This window comes from Zalophus californianus, chromosome 7, assembly GCF_009762305.2.
Source record: "Zalophus californianus isolate mZalCal1 chromosome 7, mZalCal1.pri.v2, whole genome shotgun sequence".
Taxonomy (NCBI): Eukaryota; Metazoa; Chordata; class Mammalia; order Carnivora; family Otariidae; genus Zalophus; species Zalophus californianus.
Window position 1 is genome coordinate 142,841,052 of NC_045601.1, and position 16,086 is coordinate 142,857,137.

The 16,086-nt window shown below is 45.8% G+C and overlaps 1 protein-coding gene across 9 annotated transcripts in view; it reads right to left on the reverse strand.

Annotated features, from left to right (window-relative positions):
* Window positions 1-3,034: 3,034 nt before the first annotated feature.
* The window catches only part of RIPOR2 (RHO family interacting cell polarization regulator 2), a 221,607-nt gene continuing 208,555 nt past the window's right edge, over window positions 3,035-16,086 (reverse strand). For all 9 annotated transcript variants that reach the window (XM_027601515.2, XM_027601508.2, XM_027601509.2 and 6 more), the window contains 4 exons: window positions 15,709-15,911; window positions 11,487-11,570; window positions 9,056-9,146; window positions 3,035-4,884 (listed from right to left, as the gene is read on the reverse strand). In XM_027601515.2, the coding sequence (XP_027457316.1) occupies window positions 4,787-4,884; window positions 9,056-9,146; window positions 11,487-11,570; window positions 15,709-15,911 (476 nt within the window). In that variant the 3' untranslated portion in view covers window positions 3,035-4,786. The remainder of the gene's footprint in view (window positions 4,885-9,055; window positions 9,147-11,486; window positions 11,571-15,708; window positions 15,912-16,086) is intronic.

Genomic DNA, 16,086 nt, shown 5'->3' on the forward strand with positions numbered 1-16,086 from the left:
GAGAGCACAGGTAGGCAGAGGGGCAGGCGGAGGGAAAGGGAGAAGCAGGCTTTCTGCTGAGCAGGGAGCCCGATGCGGGGCTCGATCCCAGGATTCTGGGATCATGACCTGAGCCGAAGGCAGTTGCTTAACCGACTGAGCCACCCAGGCGCCCCCTGCCTTTGCACTTTTGCTTGGGCAGCGCCTGCTAGCAGCTTGCCCGTTTTACTTTGCTTATTCCAACACGTAGTGAACCTCCGTCCGTAGGATTATCCCTGTTCTGCTTATTTGTCACGTAATCAGACTTTTTCTCCACATCACTGATGTCCTGTATTGATCCCGTCTTGCTGAGAAAATGGAAGCAGGCTGAAGGGCACTTGCAAAGGTGTCTTCACTGCACCCACCTAGCTGCATCCATGCACATGGACTCCTGCTGGCCTGTTGTTACCGACGCCCTCTCCATTCATGCAGCATATTTCCGCCACCCCTCGCCCCACTCAGGGAGATTGCTCTACAGCTCTTCTCTTGCCTTAACTAATTTTTCCATCACGACTGGATCGTTTGCATCATCAACAAGCATATGCTGTTACTTTTTCTCAGTAAAAAAATAAAACACTTTCTTGACCTCATATAACCCTCCACTGAGTTACTGCTCTGCGCTCCTTCATACGACAACTCTTCAAAGAGTGGCCATACTCACCGTTTCAAGTATTCTTCCATCCTCTCTTGGACGTACTCCAAAGAGAAATTTCCAACCCATGAATCTACTGGGATTGCTCGTCAGCGTCACTAATGACCTTCATTCTGCTGAATCCAATTCTCAGTCTTCAGCATTTGACACTTTTTCCTTGAAACGCCTTTTTTGCCTAACTTCTAAGCTGTCATACCCAATTTTTCTTCTGCTTACCACCCTCCATTTCCCTTTGCTGGTTCCACCTCTTTATGACCTGTAAATAGTGGAGGGTCCCAAGCCTCAGGCCTTATAGGCTCTTCTTTGTTTCAATCTATACTTCCTAGATAAAATAAACCAGTCTCCCGGCTTTCAGTGCCATCCATATGCTGAAGACTCCCAATTTTATATATATATATTTCAAACATTTTATTTTTAAGTATCTCTACACTCAATGTGGGGCTCAAACTCACGAGCCTGAGATCAAGAGTCACATGCTCCACCAACTGAGCCAGCCAGGTGTACCCCCCTCCCCCAATTTTATTTTTAACTGGATTTCTCACCTGAACTCCAAACACATTCGGTCGCCAACTTGATAGCCATCCATTTGGCTAAGAGGCTTCTCAAATATAACATGTCCAAGTCAGAATTCCTGGTCTCCCTCTCTAAGCCTGCAGCAGCTCCCTTTCTCTGTCTTGGAAGATGGCACCCCATCCTTGCACCTGTTCAGGATTCATCCAAGTTTTGGATTCATCCTTGGCTTTTATCTGTCTCACGTTTCACTTCCAACTTATCAACAAGGCTCTACTTGCAAAGTAGAAATTTGGACCCCCCTCCTGTCCAGATTTGGGATCTTCTACAAAGTGTACATGCCTGTACTCTTCAAATACATCAAGGTATGCAAGCTTAAGAGGAAAGGGGGTGCGGGGCTACTGTTCTAGATTCAAAGAGCCTTAAGAGACATGACAGACATGTAATCCATCATTGGAACCTGTACCCATACCTGTGTGCGTGCACGTATGTGAGCATGTGTGCAGATGCTATAAAGGGCAGGGAGGCAACAGCGTGGGGAACATAGACATGCACCGTCCAGTATGGTGGCCACAGGTGCTTTGGAGCGTGTGAAGTGTGACGAGTCTGAGTTGATATGTGCTGTAAATGTAAACTACATACTGAATTTTGAAGACTTAGTATGAAAAAAAATGCAAAATATCGTATTGCTAATTTTTGTTATTGATTACAAGTTGAAATATTTTGGATATGTTAGGCTAAATAAAAGATATACTACTAAAGTTAACATCCCCTATTCTCTGTACTTTTTTAAAATGTGGCTACTAGAAAATCTAAAACCCCAGGCATGGCTCCTCTTCAAGGCTTTTGTGCTTACTGTTACTTCTGCTTGGAATGTTCTTCCCAGTTCACCCCATCAGTTCCTCACGTCATTTGCTCACATGCAGTTTTCTGTCAGGCCTTCCCGGACCACTCTCTTCTACCCTGTAACCTTTGCCCTGTCACTTGTCCCATCCCCAGCCTTATACAATTATGACTGCCTTCCGGATCTTGTTTTCTCCCCTTGCCAGCATATGAGGGCAAAGATTTTTACGCCTTTTGTGTTTTCTTCACTGCTGATCTGCAGTGCAAAGAACAGTCATATTCTTTGAGCATACACCGCATTCATAGTAAGTATGCAAAAAAAATTACTTGTTGCATAAATGAGAAATTAGAGATCTAGTTTTTAGCAAACACACAAAGTATACTTAGAAATTTCTCAAAATCAAGGTAGTATTTAATGAGATATTGTCTCTGGGAAAATTTCAGGGATGAAAATCTTTATTTTGCTATTTGACTAATTTGCTTTTCGGATACAGTGAGAAGTGCTGGTGTTGTCTGCTGAATGGGGGTTTACAATTTTACTTTATAATTTCGTGAAGGAAGGCAATTCAGTTAAACAGTAAAGAAATGATTCTTATAGAAAAAAAAAATCTTTTCCTGCTGACTCAGTAAAAACAATCACTGGTACTTGATGTCAGTCGGTGAATACTTGCGCTCACAGCTGAATGCGAGGGGCCCGTCTGTGATGATGCTGGTGGGGTACGGGCTGGGAGCACACAATAATAAATGAAGCCTCTTCTCATCTTCAGGGGGCTCATGGTCTCTGCTCATAGATAACACGATTCTGAAACACAGCTCTTTGTGCTCCCATTAGCTTTACAACAAATCTGAGAGGGAAATACGATGATCCTCATTTACAAATGAAGGAATTTCAAGATAAAGGATAAATTCAGGTTGAGAATGAGGTGCACCGTGTTGTACAAATGCCAGGTGAAGGAGGGCATGGGAAAAACATAGAGCAGACTCTGCACCTGAGACTAATAATTCAAAAATAATTTTTATTTTAACTTACATGATTGAAAGAGTGATGGATACAAATGCCACAAAACTAAAAGCACCCCCTTCGAGCAAAAATAAAATGCAGAAATGAATACAAAAGATACGGAATTAATTACTCATGCAATATTCAAAAAATTAGGAAAAAAACAAACAAACAACAAACCAAACAAAAAACTCTGTAACATTTTTTATTTGACTTTCTGTAAAAAGAATCATTTCAACCATTTAACATAGACTATAGACTATACATACTAACCATAGACTGTACAATGTACCTTTAAAATGAAGGATATATGCATATATATAATATTTATAAATATACAAATATATATACACATTATGACTTCACAGTTGAAAGAATTATTTGCCAGGAAGCCTGGCAAACAATTTTTACTTTTTTTAAAAATTTTTTATTTTAAGTAGGCTCCATGCCCAATGTGGGGCTCAAACTCATGACCCTGGGATCAAGAGTCACACACTCTACCAACTGAGCCAGCCAGGCGCCCCAACAATTTTTACTTTAAAATGGAATACGAGTTGTTCTTAAAGGTCTTGCTAAAATGTAAATATTTAAAAGACACCTAAATGATATTTTATACAAACACATCCAGAATACAGTTGATACTCCACAGTTTAAATAACACTCACACATATTATTTTGAGATCTTGGCATATCCCATCATGTATACTCTTAAGAGGAAGAAAAGCTATTGAGTGGTCTTGTAGTTTATGTAGAGGACTTGCTACCGTGATAGGGAAGCAATAAAGGAAGCTGTTACTTTAACTATTTGGCCAAGAGATCCCACCCAGTGATGAATGATTTCTCTGGGTGCAGTCACGGTCCCTAGGGGCATTCTTCTCCTTCCAAATCTCATGGTAATTCCTGTAGAAGCAAGGACCACTTGGAATGTTCTTCTGCTCCCACCCCATTAAGAGTCCTCCAACTTCCAACTACTTCTACTTCAAAGAGCATCACAGCTTTCTGAATCCATGACTTTTGGTTTTGATTTGTTGTAGCAGCAAAATATCTCTATTGTAAAAGTATCATAAAAAAATGGCTCTTTTTTAAAAAAGCTTAAACTTTGTGTTTTTTTAAGGAGTACAGGTATAAACTTAAGGTAGCTCTTAGTCATCCACCTGTCTTTTAACCATGGAAACATGCTTTTGGGACATTCAGGATGGAGAAAAAAACAACAGAAGTAGTGGAGACTTGAGGAAAATGAAATTAAAAGAAAAATTAAACTCTTACAATGTGTCATTTTACCAAGTTCTGCGGGCAAACTTTTATTTGAAGAAATTCTTTTTTTTTTTTGTGCTTTGCATTAAGGTGAAATTAGGTAGCTAAGGGGGCCACTCAACCCTGAGAACACGACAGAGAAAAACTGCAAGGCATAGGATAGGCATCAAAGCATCACGTGACTATTTTAGGCTTATAGAAGAACTTCCAAAAAGGTACAAAGATGGCTGTTTTAAAATTCCACACATATGAGATAAGATGGGCTCTTTAACTAAGTACTGTCAGATGCCATCGACAATAAAATCTACAGAGTACTACACAGCCCGATTCTATTGGCCAAAGGAAAAGTGGCTAGGTCCTGGAAAACTCGATTTTGAATTCTATCTATAACATGTTACATTTCCAGACAACCTCAACAGAGCGCTTCAGGTTGTAAGCATTCCAGTTCGACCCCAGCACCACCTCGATGAACAGGGCCATTTAGAAAGACAGCTGTACAGGAGAGCTCATTAAAATGCCGTAGCGACTTCCGTCCCATGCCGCCCTCCAACGTGAACACAGTGGGGGAACTTGTCCAGTTGTTCATATGCCAGCCGCCCGTCTTCCCCTGCACACAGAACATCAAAAACCAACAGCAGTTGGAACGTGTGTTTTTCAATTCATCCCTCAGGATAACAATACCAGTTGCTGGGGAATGGGTCACTGTATAATTTCGCTGTTAACTTTACGTAAGGAAATCATCTGCCCATACTCTTAATTATGTTGTTTTTTTTTCTAGGTAATGTTTAAATGACCAAGAACTTTTTTTATATGTTATCTTTTTTTTAAGATTGTATTTATTTGAGAAAGAGAGAGAGAGCATGGGTCGGGGGAGGGACAGAGGCAGAGGGAGAAGCAGGCTCCCCGCCGAGCAGGGAGCCCGATGCGGGGCTCGATCTCAGGACCCTGGGATCATGACCCGAGCCGAAGACAGATGCTTAACCGACTCAGCCACCCAGGCGCCCTTTAAAAAAAAAACCAAAGCTTCCAGTGCAGTTAACATACAGTGTTATATTAGTTTCTGGTGTGCAGTCTAGTGATTCAACCATCCTGTACCTTACTCAGTGCTCATCACGATCAGTGTGCTCTTCATCCCCACCACCTCTTCCCCCCACTCCCCACCCACCTCCCCTCTGGTAGCCAGCAGGGTGTTCTCTAGAAGTAAGAGTCTGCTTTATGGGTTTGTCTCTTTTGTCCTTTGTAGAACAAGCAAGAACTTTTGAGGGAATGCCAGAGACTAAATGAATGTCGGGGTGTGAAACCGTAGAAGTTCTATGGGCACTTGATGGGGATAATTTTGCATGATAGATTTCTTCCTGAGAAGTCATATGGATATTTTAAGTGCGTTAGGGATTTCAGTATGGCTGATCCTTGACTTCAAAGCATTGAACTTCGACAGGACTTTTACTTTTTTACATTACATATTGGCATATCTAAACGGTCTTTTGTAAAAGTCAAACTTAGGCTGTCACACTTGAGCTAAAACATTGCTCTTTGCCATGGACCCATCTGGTGATCCGTCTACCAGCCAGCAGCTAGGTCACTTCCATCAGCAGTCATCTCGAACAGCCAACATTTATTTGCAAATTATTTGAACACTCCCTACCGTTTTTCCTATCTAAAACAATGATTAGGAAATGGGGGAAAAAATCATAGATAACTAGTGATAAGAAGCAGGCGTTCATGCATTTAATACAAGGACAAAGATGGGAGTATGAGTTGTGCTCAATCACAAGTTCATTGTGAAGAAAAAAAAATAAAAGATTCATGAAATGCTGGGACTACATTGATGTCAGTGGGTTTTTGAAAAGGAGTGTAGTTATGGGTTTTATAATATATTGTAGTCCCTGGAAACAGAGGCCTCTCGATCAACCAAAAGTTTGTCTTTGCTCTTAGAGGGGGTACATTTAAGTTTTTCAGTAATACCTCAGAAAAGTAGGGATTCGCCTGCATTTAAAAGAACATGGTGAACTCTTCTCTTGGCAAAGGCCCCCAATTTTTAGAGATTTCTGTTGATTGTTTCTGCATGCCTTGACTTTTCGGAGGCAAATGTTATATTTTTTCACCTTTTTTTTTTTTATTACTTTGGAATAGAACCCTTTATTTGAAACAAAATATTTACACAAATCCCTGATACATAAAACACTGAATACAGCATCTTTCCAGGTGATGACAGGGGGAGACAGAGACAGAGGGCCTGAGTTAGGCCCATTCCTACCTCACCTACTTGCACATACCCTGGATACATTGGCTAACTGACCCTATTTAAAAAAGAGCGAATACCTCGCCAGTTCCTAGTTTGCTCATGGATATATTGCAAATTAGAAGTGTTCAGTTCTTTCCCTAGAGTCCCTCAGAGTCTGAGTGGGTCAGGATTCCATCCCAGTGCTTACAAGGTCTGGGAATCCATAGGTGAGTTATGCCTCCATGTACCCCTCCATAAAATGGGACTATTTGCACTTTTCCCTCATGGAGTCCATGGGACAATTAAATGAGCTAACCCATGCAGATCCCTCAAGCCAGCACAGAGCAAATCCTCTATGGGTGTACCCCAACATTACCACAGAGCTACAACCAGGGCCGGTCTATGGGGCACCTCACCCTGACTAATGACCAGTGGCCAATGACCTGTGTTGGCTTCTCCTCTGGTCTCTTAACAGCCCTGTGAAGCAGCTAGGGCGTTAGAGGAGAAAGGGCCTGCGCTCTGGGACGTTCGGCATGTGGTTCCAAACTGGACTGAGATCTAGCCGGAGCACAACGGAATGGCCATAGCTAATGGGGAAAACTGCTCTGCCCAACATGGCAGCCACTGGTCTCGTGTGGCTAGGCAAGTTTAAATGCTCACTACTCAAAATTAAATAAAATTAAACTTCAGTTCCTCATTCACAGTAGCCATATGGAAATGCTCAATGGCCACCTGTGAACACTGGGACAGCCCCATTACCACAGGGGGTCGAGTGGATACAATTACTGATCCAGCCATCTGTGTGAGACTGTATTTGTGTATTAGGGTCAAAGGCGATTCAGAGCATTGCATTCAAACTTGTTACATGGTAGAACCACCTGGAGGCTTTTAACACAGTGCCGAGGCCAATGGAAACAGCATCTTTGGAAGCGGAGCCCAGGCATGGGCACATCTTAAAGCTTCCTCGGTGATGCTAATGTGCAGCTGACATTGAGAACCACGAGCTGGTGGTGTGAGGGGGCACAGGGACTGGGGGGAGCCACGCAGGGGAAAGCCAAGGTGAAGGGGCGCCTGGGAGGCTCGGTTGGTTGAGCGTCTGCCTTCGGCTCAGGTCATGATCCCAGGGTCCTGGGATCGAGTTCTGCGTTGGGTTGGGCTCCCTGCTCAGAGGGGAGCCTGCTTCTCCGTCTGCCCCTCTCCCTGCTCATGTTCTCTCTCTCTCTCTCTCTCTCTCTCTCTCTCTCTCTCTCTCTCAAATCAATCAATTCAATTCAATTCAATTAAAACGCCAAAGTGAAGCACAGATAAGGATGCCTCCCGGAGATGCTGCTGGGGGTGGAGCTGAAGTGAAGTTTGGGGCGCCCCCAGCAGGGCTCAGGCTCTTCAGCTTGCACTGGATGAAGAGGCGCTGCTGGCTCTGCGTTCCTAACGTCGGGCTTACCTTCATTGTTATTTCAGGGCATGAAGGGATAAAGGAAGCTCGAACTAATAACACCCTGGGCACATTTTTAGGGAATTAAATCATTTGTATGCCTAAAACAGCCATAAGGAATAACAGTTTTATCCTTTAAACAAACATACAGATGGTATATTCAATAGCAGAAGGAAGTGTTATTACACCAGTAACTGTAAGAAAGGACGCCTAACAATGGATGTGATCTTCATGGTGATTACGAATGCCATGAGATTCTCCCTTACATTATTAAGCTACTATAGTCAAGCCGGGGTGGCTTTTTTCCAGAGTATTATCAACTGGATTAGATTTGAGGACTTTCGGGAGTCTAGTTTTTACACATTGAGAGCAGGTGTAGCATTAACATAACTATCTGTTATGCAGGATTAAGAAAGCCTCCCTCCACCCTCCCCACTCGCCAGCAGGAATAAAGGTATGCAGCCCGGTGGGCATGAAGCCTTCTAAAGTGAGGTGAAGGGGAAGATTTATCTGGCTATTCCAGAATAAAAGAAACACTTCACTTCTTTTCTCTGGTGTCAGGGCTCAGGTGGGCATTGGCCCGCAGGGCAACCAGGGGTTCATTGGAGAGCCAGGGTGAGGCCCTGGGAGCAGGGGGTTAGGGCATACCCTGGGGCACATCTCCGCAATCTCAGCCACTCACTGCGCCCCCTACGAGGGCCAGCCCAACCTCGCCATCCCAGCTGGATTCCTGACTACTGTCTCAGCTTCCCGATTCAAATCTATGTTCTTGATTCCGGAGAGCGCACAGACTGATCCATCTAGAGAGGCTCCAGAGAGCAACCCCCACCCTCTACACCGAATGGTGAGAACAGGGCATTGAAGCAAGATGGAAACTGACCAGTTCCTCATACCCCGTGTGTGTGTATGTCGTACCCTGCGTGTGAGTGTGACATACCCTGTGTGTGTGTGACATACCCTGCGTGTGTGAGTGTGACATACGCTCTGTGTGTGTGTGTGTGTGTGTGTGAGTGTGAGCAGAGAGCCCCCAGAGGGGAACTGCTCAAACGGTGCACACAAAACATTTTCTTTCACTCCCTTCCTGAGTGCCAAAAGGAAACAATCAGGTAAAAAAAAACTCACCGAGAGATAAGAGGGTCTCGGAGGCCACGTTTCTGATTTCTTCAGTGTCAGACTGACACAACGTAACGAGCATTTTAATGCTTTCGGTGGCCTGCAGGGAGAAAGTTGTGAGATAGTGCTCCGACACCTCTGTCTGGGGTCCCCCGAGACACAGTACCCCACAGCTGGCGCAGACGTTAGGGCCATCTCCCCCGGAGGGCCCCACGGCTCGCTGAGCATCATCCAGGGTGCACGGTACTAGAATTTCCTGGGACGGAGCCCAGGGCACGTGCTTGCAGGAGCCCCGGCAATCCGCTAAACCCCTCATTTCCCAGAGGACACCCCAGAGGGCATCAGGAAGCCGGGAGACCAGCCTGCTTTCCAGAAGAGAAGCCACTCCTGGGAGTTCTTTCTGCCGTACCTCCCTGCTTCCAAGACAGCGCTAACGTAAGAATTGTTAATGCTTAGTTTAGACCAAAACGGAGGCGCAGAATAAAGGTCGGTGGTGGGAACTTGTCTGTGTGTTTACTGCACATTCATCTAGCACTTTCCGAACCAGGCAGTTCACCAGGCACGGGAGACTCAGCCATGAACAAGACATGGTTCTGGCTCTCAAGAGGTTACAGTCCCGTGGAAAGCCAGACGTGGGACAGAGAGTTGTTACAGGGCATGACATGGCTGGGAAATGTGACCTGGTCTGACAAGGGAGGTCTTCACAGAGGAAGCGCGATCGTAGAGCAATTAGCCAAGTTGGGGCAGTGGTAGGGGGTGTGTGTGTGTGTGTGTGTGTGTGTGTGTGTGTGTGTGTGTGTGTGTGTGTGTGTGTGTGTGTGTGTGTGTTGCGGGGTGGAGAAGGACATACACTCCACGCAACGGGAGCCCCTCAAAGACAGCCAAGTTGGGGCAGTGGTAGGGTGTGTGTGTGTGTGTGTGTGTGTGTGTGTGTGTGTGTGTGTGTGTGTGTGTGTGTGTGTGTGTGTGTGTGTGTGTGTGTTGCGGGGTGGAGAAGGACATACACTCCACGCAACGGGAGCCCCTCAAAGACGGCCTTACAAAGCCACATGAAGGGTTGTGGCCTTCATTCGTAGAATCATGGAAAGCTACAGCAGGGCTTGGGAAGCAGGGTTCGTGTTGTGTTAGGAGCGTTCTAACCGTAGCAGAGAGCACGCACGGAAGGCGTTCGGACTCCGAGGAGGCAGGGGCTGCTGGTGGGGAGGTGGCTCGGATCCGGCGCGCAGAGTGGGGAGACAGTGGACAGATGCGGGCTGTAAGGACGCGGGGTGTACAGGGTGCGAGGGTGAGCTGCATGATCCACTGAGATGCGGAGGACTGGAGGTGGGTGAGCTGGGTGCATCTGCGGGTGACTTGCTGGCGGACACAGCCAGCAGCGAGCCGGCTACATGCTGGGGGGGGGGGTACGCGCGCTGGGAGTCATCAGTGCACAGGCGAGGACGGAACACGGGAGCAAGCGCGTGGAGGCGGCGGGGGGCCTCGCGCGGGGTCTCTCCGCACAGCACCGGCCAGGGCCAGGGCAGCTGGGATGCGCAGGAGCCCGCGTGGGGCAACACAAAAATGCTGCTCCTGAGATTGTGATGAGCTGACAAAGGGACCAGAGGGCGACTGACTGTCTTTCTTGGGAGAAAGCCAGGCTCAGGTAGCACGGTGTTGGTGCTGTGGGACAGCTGACCGCGGTGGGCAGCGTGGGCAGACCACAGCTTATTTTAGCCCAGAGTGACGGAGGAGGGGCCCCTTCGGGTGCTGGGAGTCGAAGGCAGACGCCTAACCGACTGAGCCACCCAGGCGCGCCCCGTCCTTGCTCTTTTTTTGTACATGAGAAAGATTGGGGAAATCATCATGTCACCTCTCTTTTGGAATAAGGTCTATGTTTCTAACACTGACCTGCGGGCTACTGAAACACACGATTGTTTTCTGAGAGTTGTTGGCTCTAACAAAACAAAGTCACATTTAGTGTGGAATTTAAGAAACACAACAGGGGATCATAGGGGAAGGGAGGGAAAAATAAAACAAGACGAAATCAGAGAAGGAGAGACAAACCATACGAGACTCTTCATGACAGGAAACAAATTGAGGGTTGCTGGAGGGGCGGGGGGCAGAGGGAGGGGGTAACTGGGTGATGGACATTAAGGAGGGCATGTGATGGAATGAGCACTGGGTGTTATATGCACCCGATGAATCACTGACCTCCACCTCTGAAACTAATAATATGTTAACTACATTGAATTTAAATTAAGAATTTTAAAAAAAGAAAAAAGAAAGAAAAAATAAAATTAACAAAAAAGATCCCCAAACAAATATACAGGTTACAGAGCAAAGGAAGTAAGATATGCCACTAACACAGGTGCTTCCGAACACAGGAAGAGAGCTGTTAGGTGTCCTTGGCCCTCGACTTGCTCAGAACTGACCTGTCTGGGTCTCTAAGGCTGGGTTTTACCTGCAGGCTTTTCAGGGCCAGACAAGCTGCCTTCTGGAGCTGGAGGTTTGCCTTTGTCAGCACTTCACAGTAATAGAGCAAGGCCTGAAAGAGAGGGAGGGACCCCGTTTGTAGTTTTAGAGGTATCACCATAGATAAGACATGTCGCACTACCATCAGAGCAAAAAAATCCATTAAAATTCATGTTTATTAAAAGAGCTGTCTCTTAGTTCAATACGTTAATTGCTTATATTCTACCAGGTCACCGACACCGGGGAGTCCGAAGTTGGAAGGTCCAAAGTTACGTTTGCAACTTTCCAGAGACCCTCAGGGCTAGCGAAAGTGCTAAGAGCGTTTAGAGGGAAGGCACAGAAGAGATGTGTTAGCTCCACAGAATGCTGCGCGAGGCTAGGGGAGTCACATGGAAGACAGTCACCTCCCAAAGTCACCAGGGTAGGCTCAGGAAAGCGATGTGTGGGCCGGGCTGGGACGGATGGGTTAGATCCTGGGAAGGGGACATCCCAGCAGGAAGGAGGAGTGGAGGAGACAGGCCCAAGGATACTCTGGATAAGAATCTCAATGTAAAAATTAGTTCTTATTTCATGAGAAAGCTCATGTCTTTCTCCATGCCTTATATTTCTTAGATTGGTCTCTTTTCCATGGCCACATGTCTTGTCAAGGTCTTGATTTCATGCCTGGATCAGCAGCCACCACATTTCTGCTTCCAGCACCTGATGACGAGGGATACCTTCTTCAAGAGCACGTGGCATCCATCAGGAGCCCACCCACTGGCCCCTCTCTCAGAAGAGCAGAGGCCTCTCTTCTTTGTTTGTGCCCAGCATCAACGGGGAATGCCTGCCTCCTTATGGGCATTTCCAGATCCTGCGAAGTTGGCTCACCACCCCCTCCAGCTGCCCGCTGTTCCTGCCACGCTCACGGATGCACCCGGGTGCTGTCCTTCGCACAGGGGGCCCTGTGAGCTCTCCTCCCCTTTGGACAGACCTCATTCCTGATGATCTTCAGAACTGGTTCGAGGACCAGGCCCTGCTTCACCAACCACCGTGTGACCGGCTCTCTACCATCTTCTCTCTGATTTCCTATGACTTAACTTTTCCTTGGTTCTTACTAATTATCATCACTTACATACATCTGTGCTTATAAGCATCAACATTTCTTTTTTTTTTAAAGATTTTATTTATTTATTTGATAGAGAGAGACAGTGAGAGAGGGAACACAAACAGGGGGAGTGGGAGAGGGAGAAGCAGGCTTCTCCCTCTCTGCGGGAGGGAGCCTGACGTGGGGCTCGATCCCGTGACCCTGACATCATGACCTGAGCCGAAATCAAGAGTCAGATGCTTAACCGACTGAGCCACCCAGGGGCCTCTGGTTTTTTGTTTTTTAAATTTATTTAATTCCTAGCACCTAGAATGAATGATACTCTATACTTAGTGAATGGCCCAATCAGATCTGATGACACCACAGTGCCCGGATGAAAGAGCGTGAAAGTGTCATCAACCACCTGATGATGTATTTGCTCATGACATGGCATATAGCTGTGATTAAAACATGGCCTGTTTTCTCAGGTCTATAGAACAACCCTACTCTTTTAAAAAATGGAGATATAATTCACATACCACAATATTCACCCTTTAAAGTGCTTGACTCAGTGATTTTTTTTTGTGTACTCAGAAACCATCATCACTACCTCATCCCAGATCATTTCCATCACTCCCCACAGAAATCCTGTACCCATTGGCAGTCATTCCCATTGCTCCTCTGTCTGGTTCCTGGCAACCACTGATCTCTGTCTCTCTCTCTGGATTTGCTTAGTTTGGACATTTTGTGGGAATATGATCACATAATACGTGGCCTTTTATGTCTCGTGCTTTCACTGAGCATGATGGCTTCAAGGTTCATCCGTGTGGAAGCCTGTGTCAGCACTTCATTCCTTTTAGGCTGAATGATACCCCATTGTAAGGAGAGATCAGATTTTGTATATTCGTCAGCTGATGGACATTTGGATTGTTCCCACTTTTTGGTTGCTATGAATTAATAATAATACTACATGTTCCATTTCACTTTGGCTTTTGCATAGTTCTCATCAAGTGGATGAACTTGAGCACACAATGATTCTCTATTTTCCTCCATTTCCCTCTGGTACCCCTCCCAAGAGGCCCCAAGGTTTAGCCACCAAACCAAAATTTAACCAGTTACCCCACACCATACATTCCAAGGCTTAAATGGCCGAAAACAACTTAAATGGTCCTTGCTCTCAGGCGTTGTTTGCATTTTAACAATGATTCCAGAGGGATGAGGTGCTGGATGTGGGCCTGGGTCAGTCCACCACTGGTAGTAGGATCTTTGGATGAGACTTCTGGACCACACTGTCCCTTTGAGCAAGAGGACTGAAACTCTGTTGGCTTGAGCGGGAAGTGGGCATTGTTTCCGGACTCGACAAAGCATTTGGCACTTCCCTGTGCCTTGCAGAGACGTACAGTCTCACAGAACAAGTAAGTGTCATCTTGCTCACTTGAATTTGAGCAGTTGCCCAAGAAATGGTGGCTGCCACGATACTCAGCTTGGTAAGAGTTCCAGGAAGCAAACAGGAGGTGCCCTGGGAAGCAAGAAGTCCCTGTCACCTTGCAAGATAGTAAGCGGCTCCTCTGGCGGGTCCTAGACGATTAAAGGAGCAACAACATCCCAACAGACAGAAGAATAGATATTTCCTACTTATTTGGGTCCAGGGAGGGGGGGGTGAGTAAAAAGCATCAAAAAATGAACCAACATACGTCTAATTTGCTTCAACAGCTATGGTTTTCTGAAGGCTTGAGATCTACAGAAACACTAGCTCTCACCGAGGTAGTTTTGTATGGCTTTAGCCCTTCACGTCTGGAGGTACAGAACTAATGCACTAACGTTTGCTGTTTCATACAGGAAAAGATGGAAAGAGCTCAAGGTTTGGGGAGGGCGGGTCAAACGCTTCTAGGTGGTATCTAAGTTGCACCTCTTAACTAGTGTGCCACCTAAGCCATCTTCAGTTAGTGAAGGCTCATTTGTGAGAAATGAATCCAAGACCTAAGGATGAGAGTTGAACTGGAGACGCAAACATCCCACCACTCCCTAGTTTAGCTAATGCCTTAGAAAAGTTAAGCCCTTCTCAGAGTTCAACATTTGACCTTTCCAAGGACAAGAAGGGACCAGTTTAATTTTCTTGAGCTGATCTGAGGACTGACATGAGTTATCTTTTATTTTTTATTTTTAAGACTTTATTTATTTGAGAGAGAGAGAGAGCACAGCAGGGAGAGGGGCAGAGGGAGAGGGAGAAGCAGAGAGAGAGAGAGAGAGAGAGAGAGAGCACAGCAGGGAGAGGGGCAGAGGGAGAGGGAGAAGCAAGCTCTCCACTGAGCAGGTAGCCCGATGTGGGGCTCAAACCCAGGACCCTGGGATCATGACCTGAGCCAAAGGCAGACAGTTAACCAACTGAGCCACCCAGGCGCCCCATGAGTTCGTTTTTAGAACAACTGTTCAGATTGTCAAGGGCTCCCAGAGGACCAAGGCTGCCATCTGTACAGGGCCCCTGGGTGCTTGAATCACAGATGCTTGTTACCCCTGGATGGTATCGAATGAAAGCCACGGATGAGGTATACTGCCTCTTCCCTGGCAATGAGGAGCGATAGCTTTTAAAATTAAAAAATCTTCTTGTTCTTTGGAGTCAACAGTTTGATGACTTGACCCCAAACTACTCATGAAATATGTGTGCATGTATGCTCACCATGATATTTTTCAGAGTTGGGAACTAGACCAATGCTGATCAATATGGAATGAGAAAATAAATTATGGAATATCCACACCCTGAGATGCATATTAATCCATCAAATAGGATGAAGTAGATCAACACATTCTAACAAGGAAAATCACCATGATATGGTACATTTAAGAAATCAGTTACACAACAGAACAGTGTGCAATCTCATTTAAGAAAAAAATAATTATATATGTGAGCAGATACACAGAAAAACATCAGAAGGAACATACACCAAATTATTAAGTTTTCTCAGGGCTGGACTTACGGGCGCTCAAATATTTGCAGTATATTTTTGTAGTTTATGTGGTGTTACAGATTATATACTATTAATAGGCAGAAGAAAATTATTTTGATAAAAAACAGATGGCAAAATATTCATAGTAAATGACGGAAAATTAAACAAGCTTCTGGCTTGATGTCCACAATTTGGGACTTTACCTTTTCCCTGAAATGCTCGTTTCTGGAGGCTGCGGCCAGGTAAAGCATCACAGCCTGGCTCACTTGGCTGTCATTCCTCATGAGCAGCAGGGCCAGGGTCCGGAGTACTTCCTGCTGGGCTGGGAGGCTGCTGGGTGCAAGGTCACTCATGGCCTGGAGCAGTTTCTCATCTCTCAGCGATTGCAGAGTCTGAATCAAGGAAACTAGCGAATAAAAAGAAAGCAGAATACCTTCTAGTTCCATCCACATCACTGCAATAAGCTTCATGCCACACTCCTAGGCTGGTGCCCATGCTTCTCATTCCCTGGATTCCCAGCCGGAGATCTGGTTTTCCATCTTCCCTCCCTTCCTTATCAACATGTCACCGCATCTGCCTTC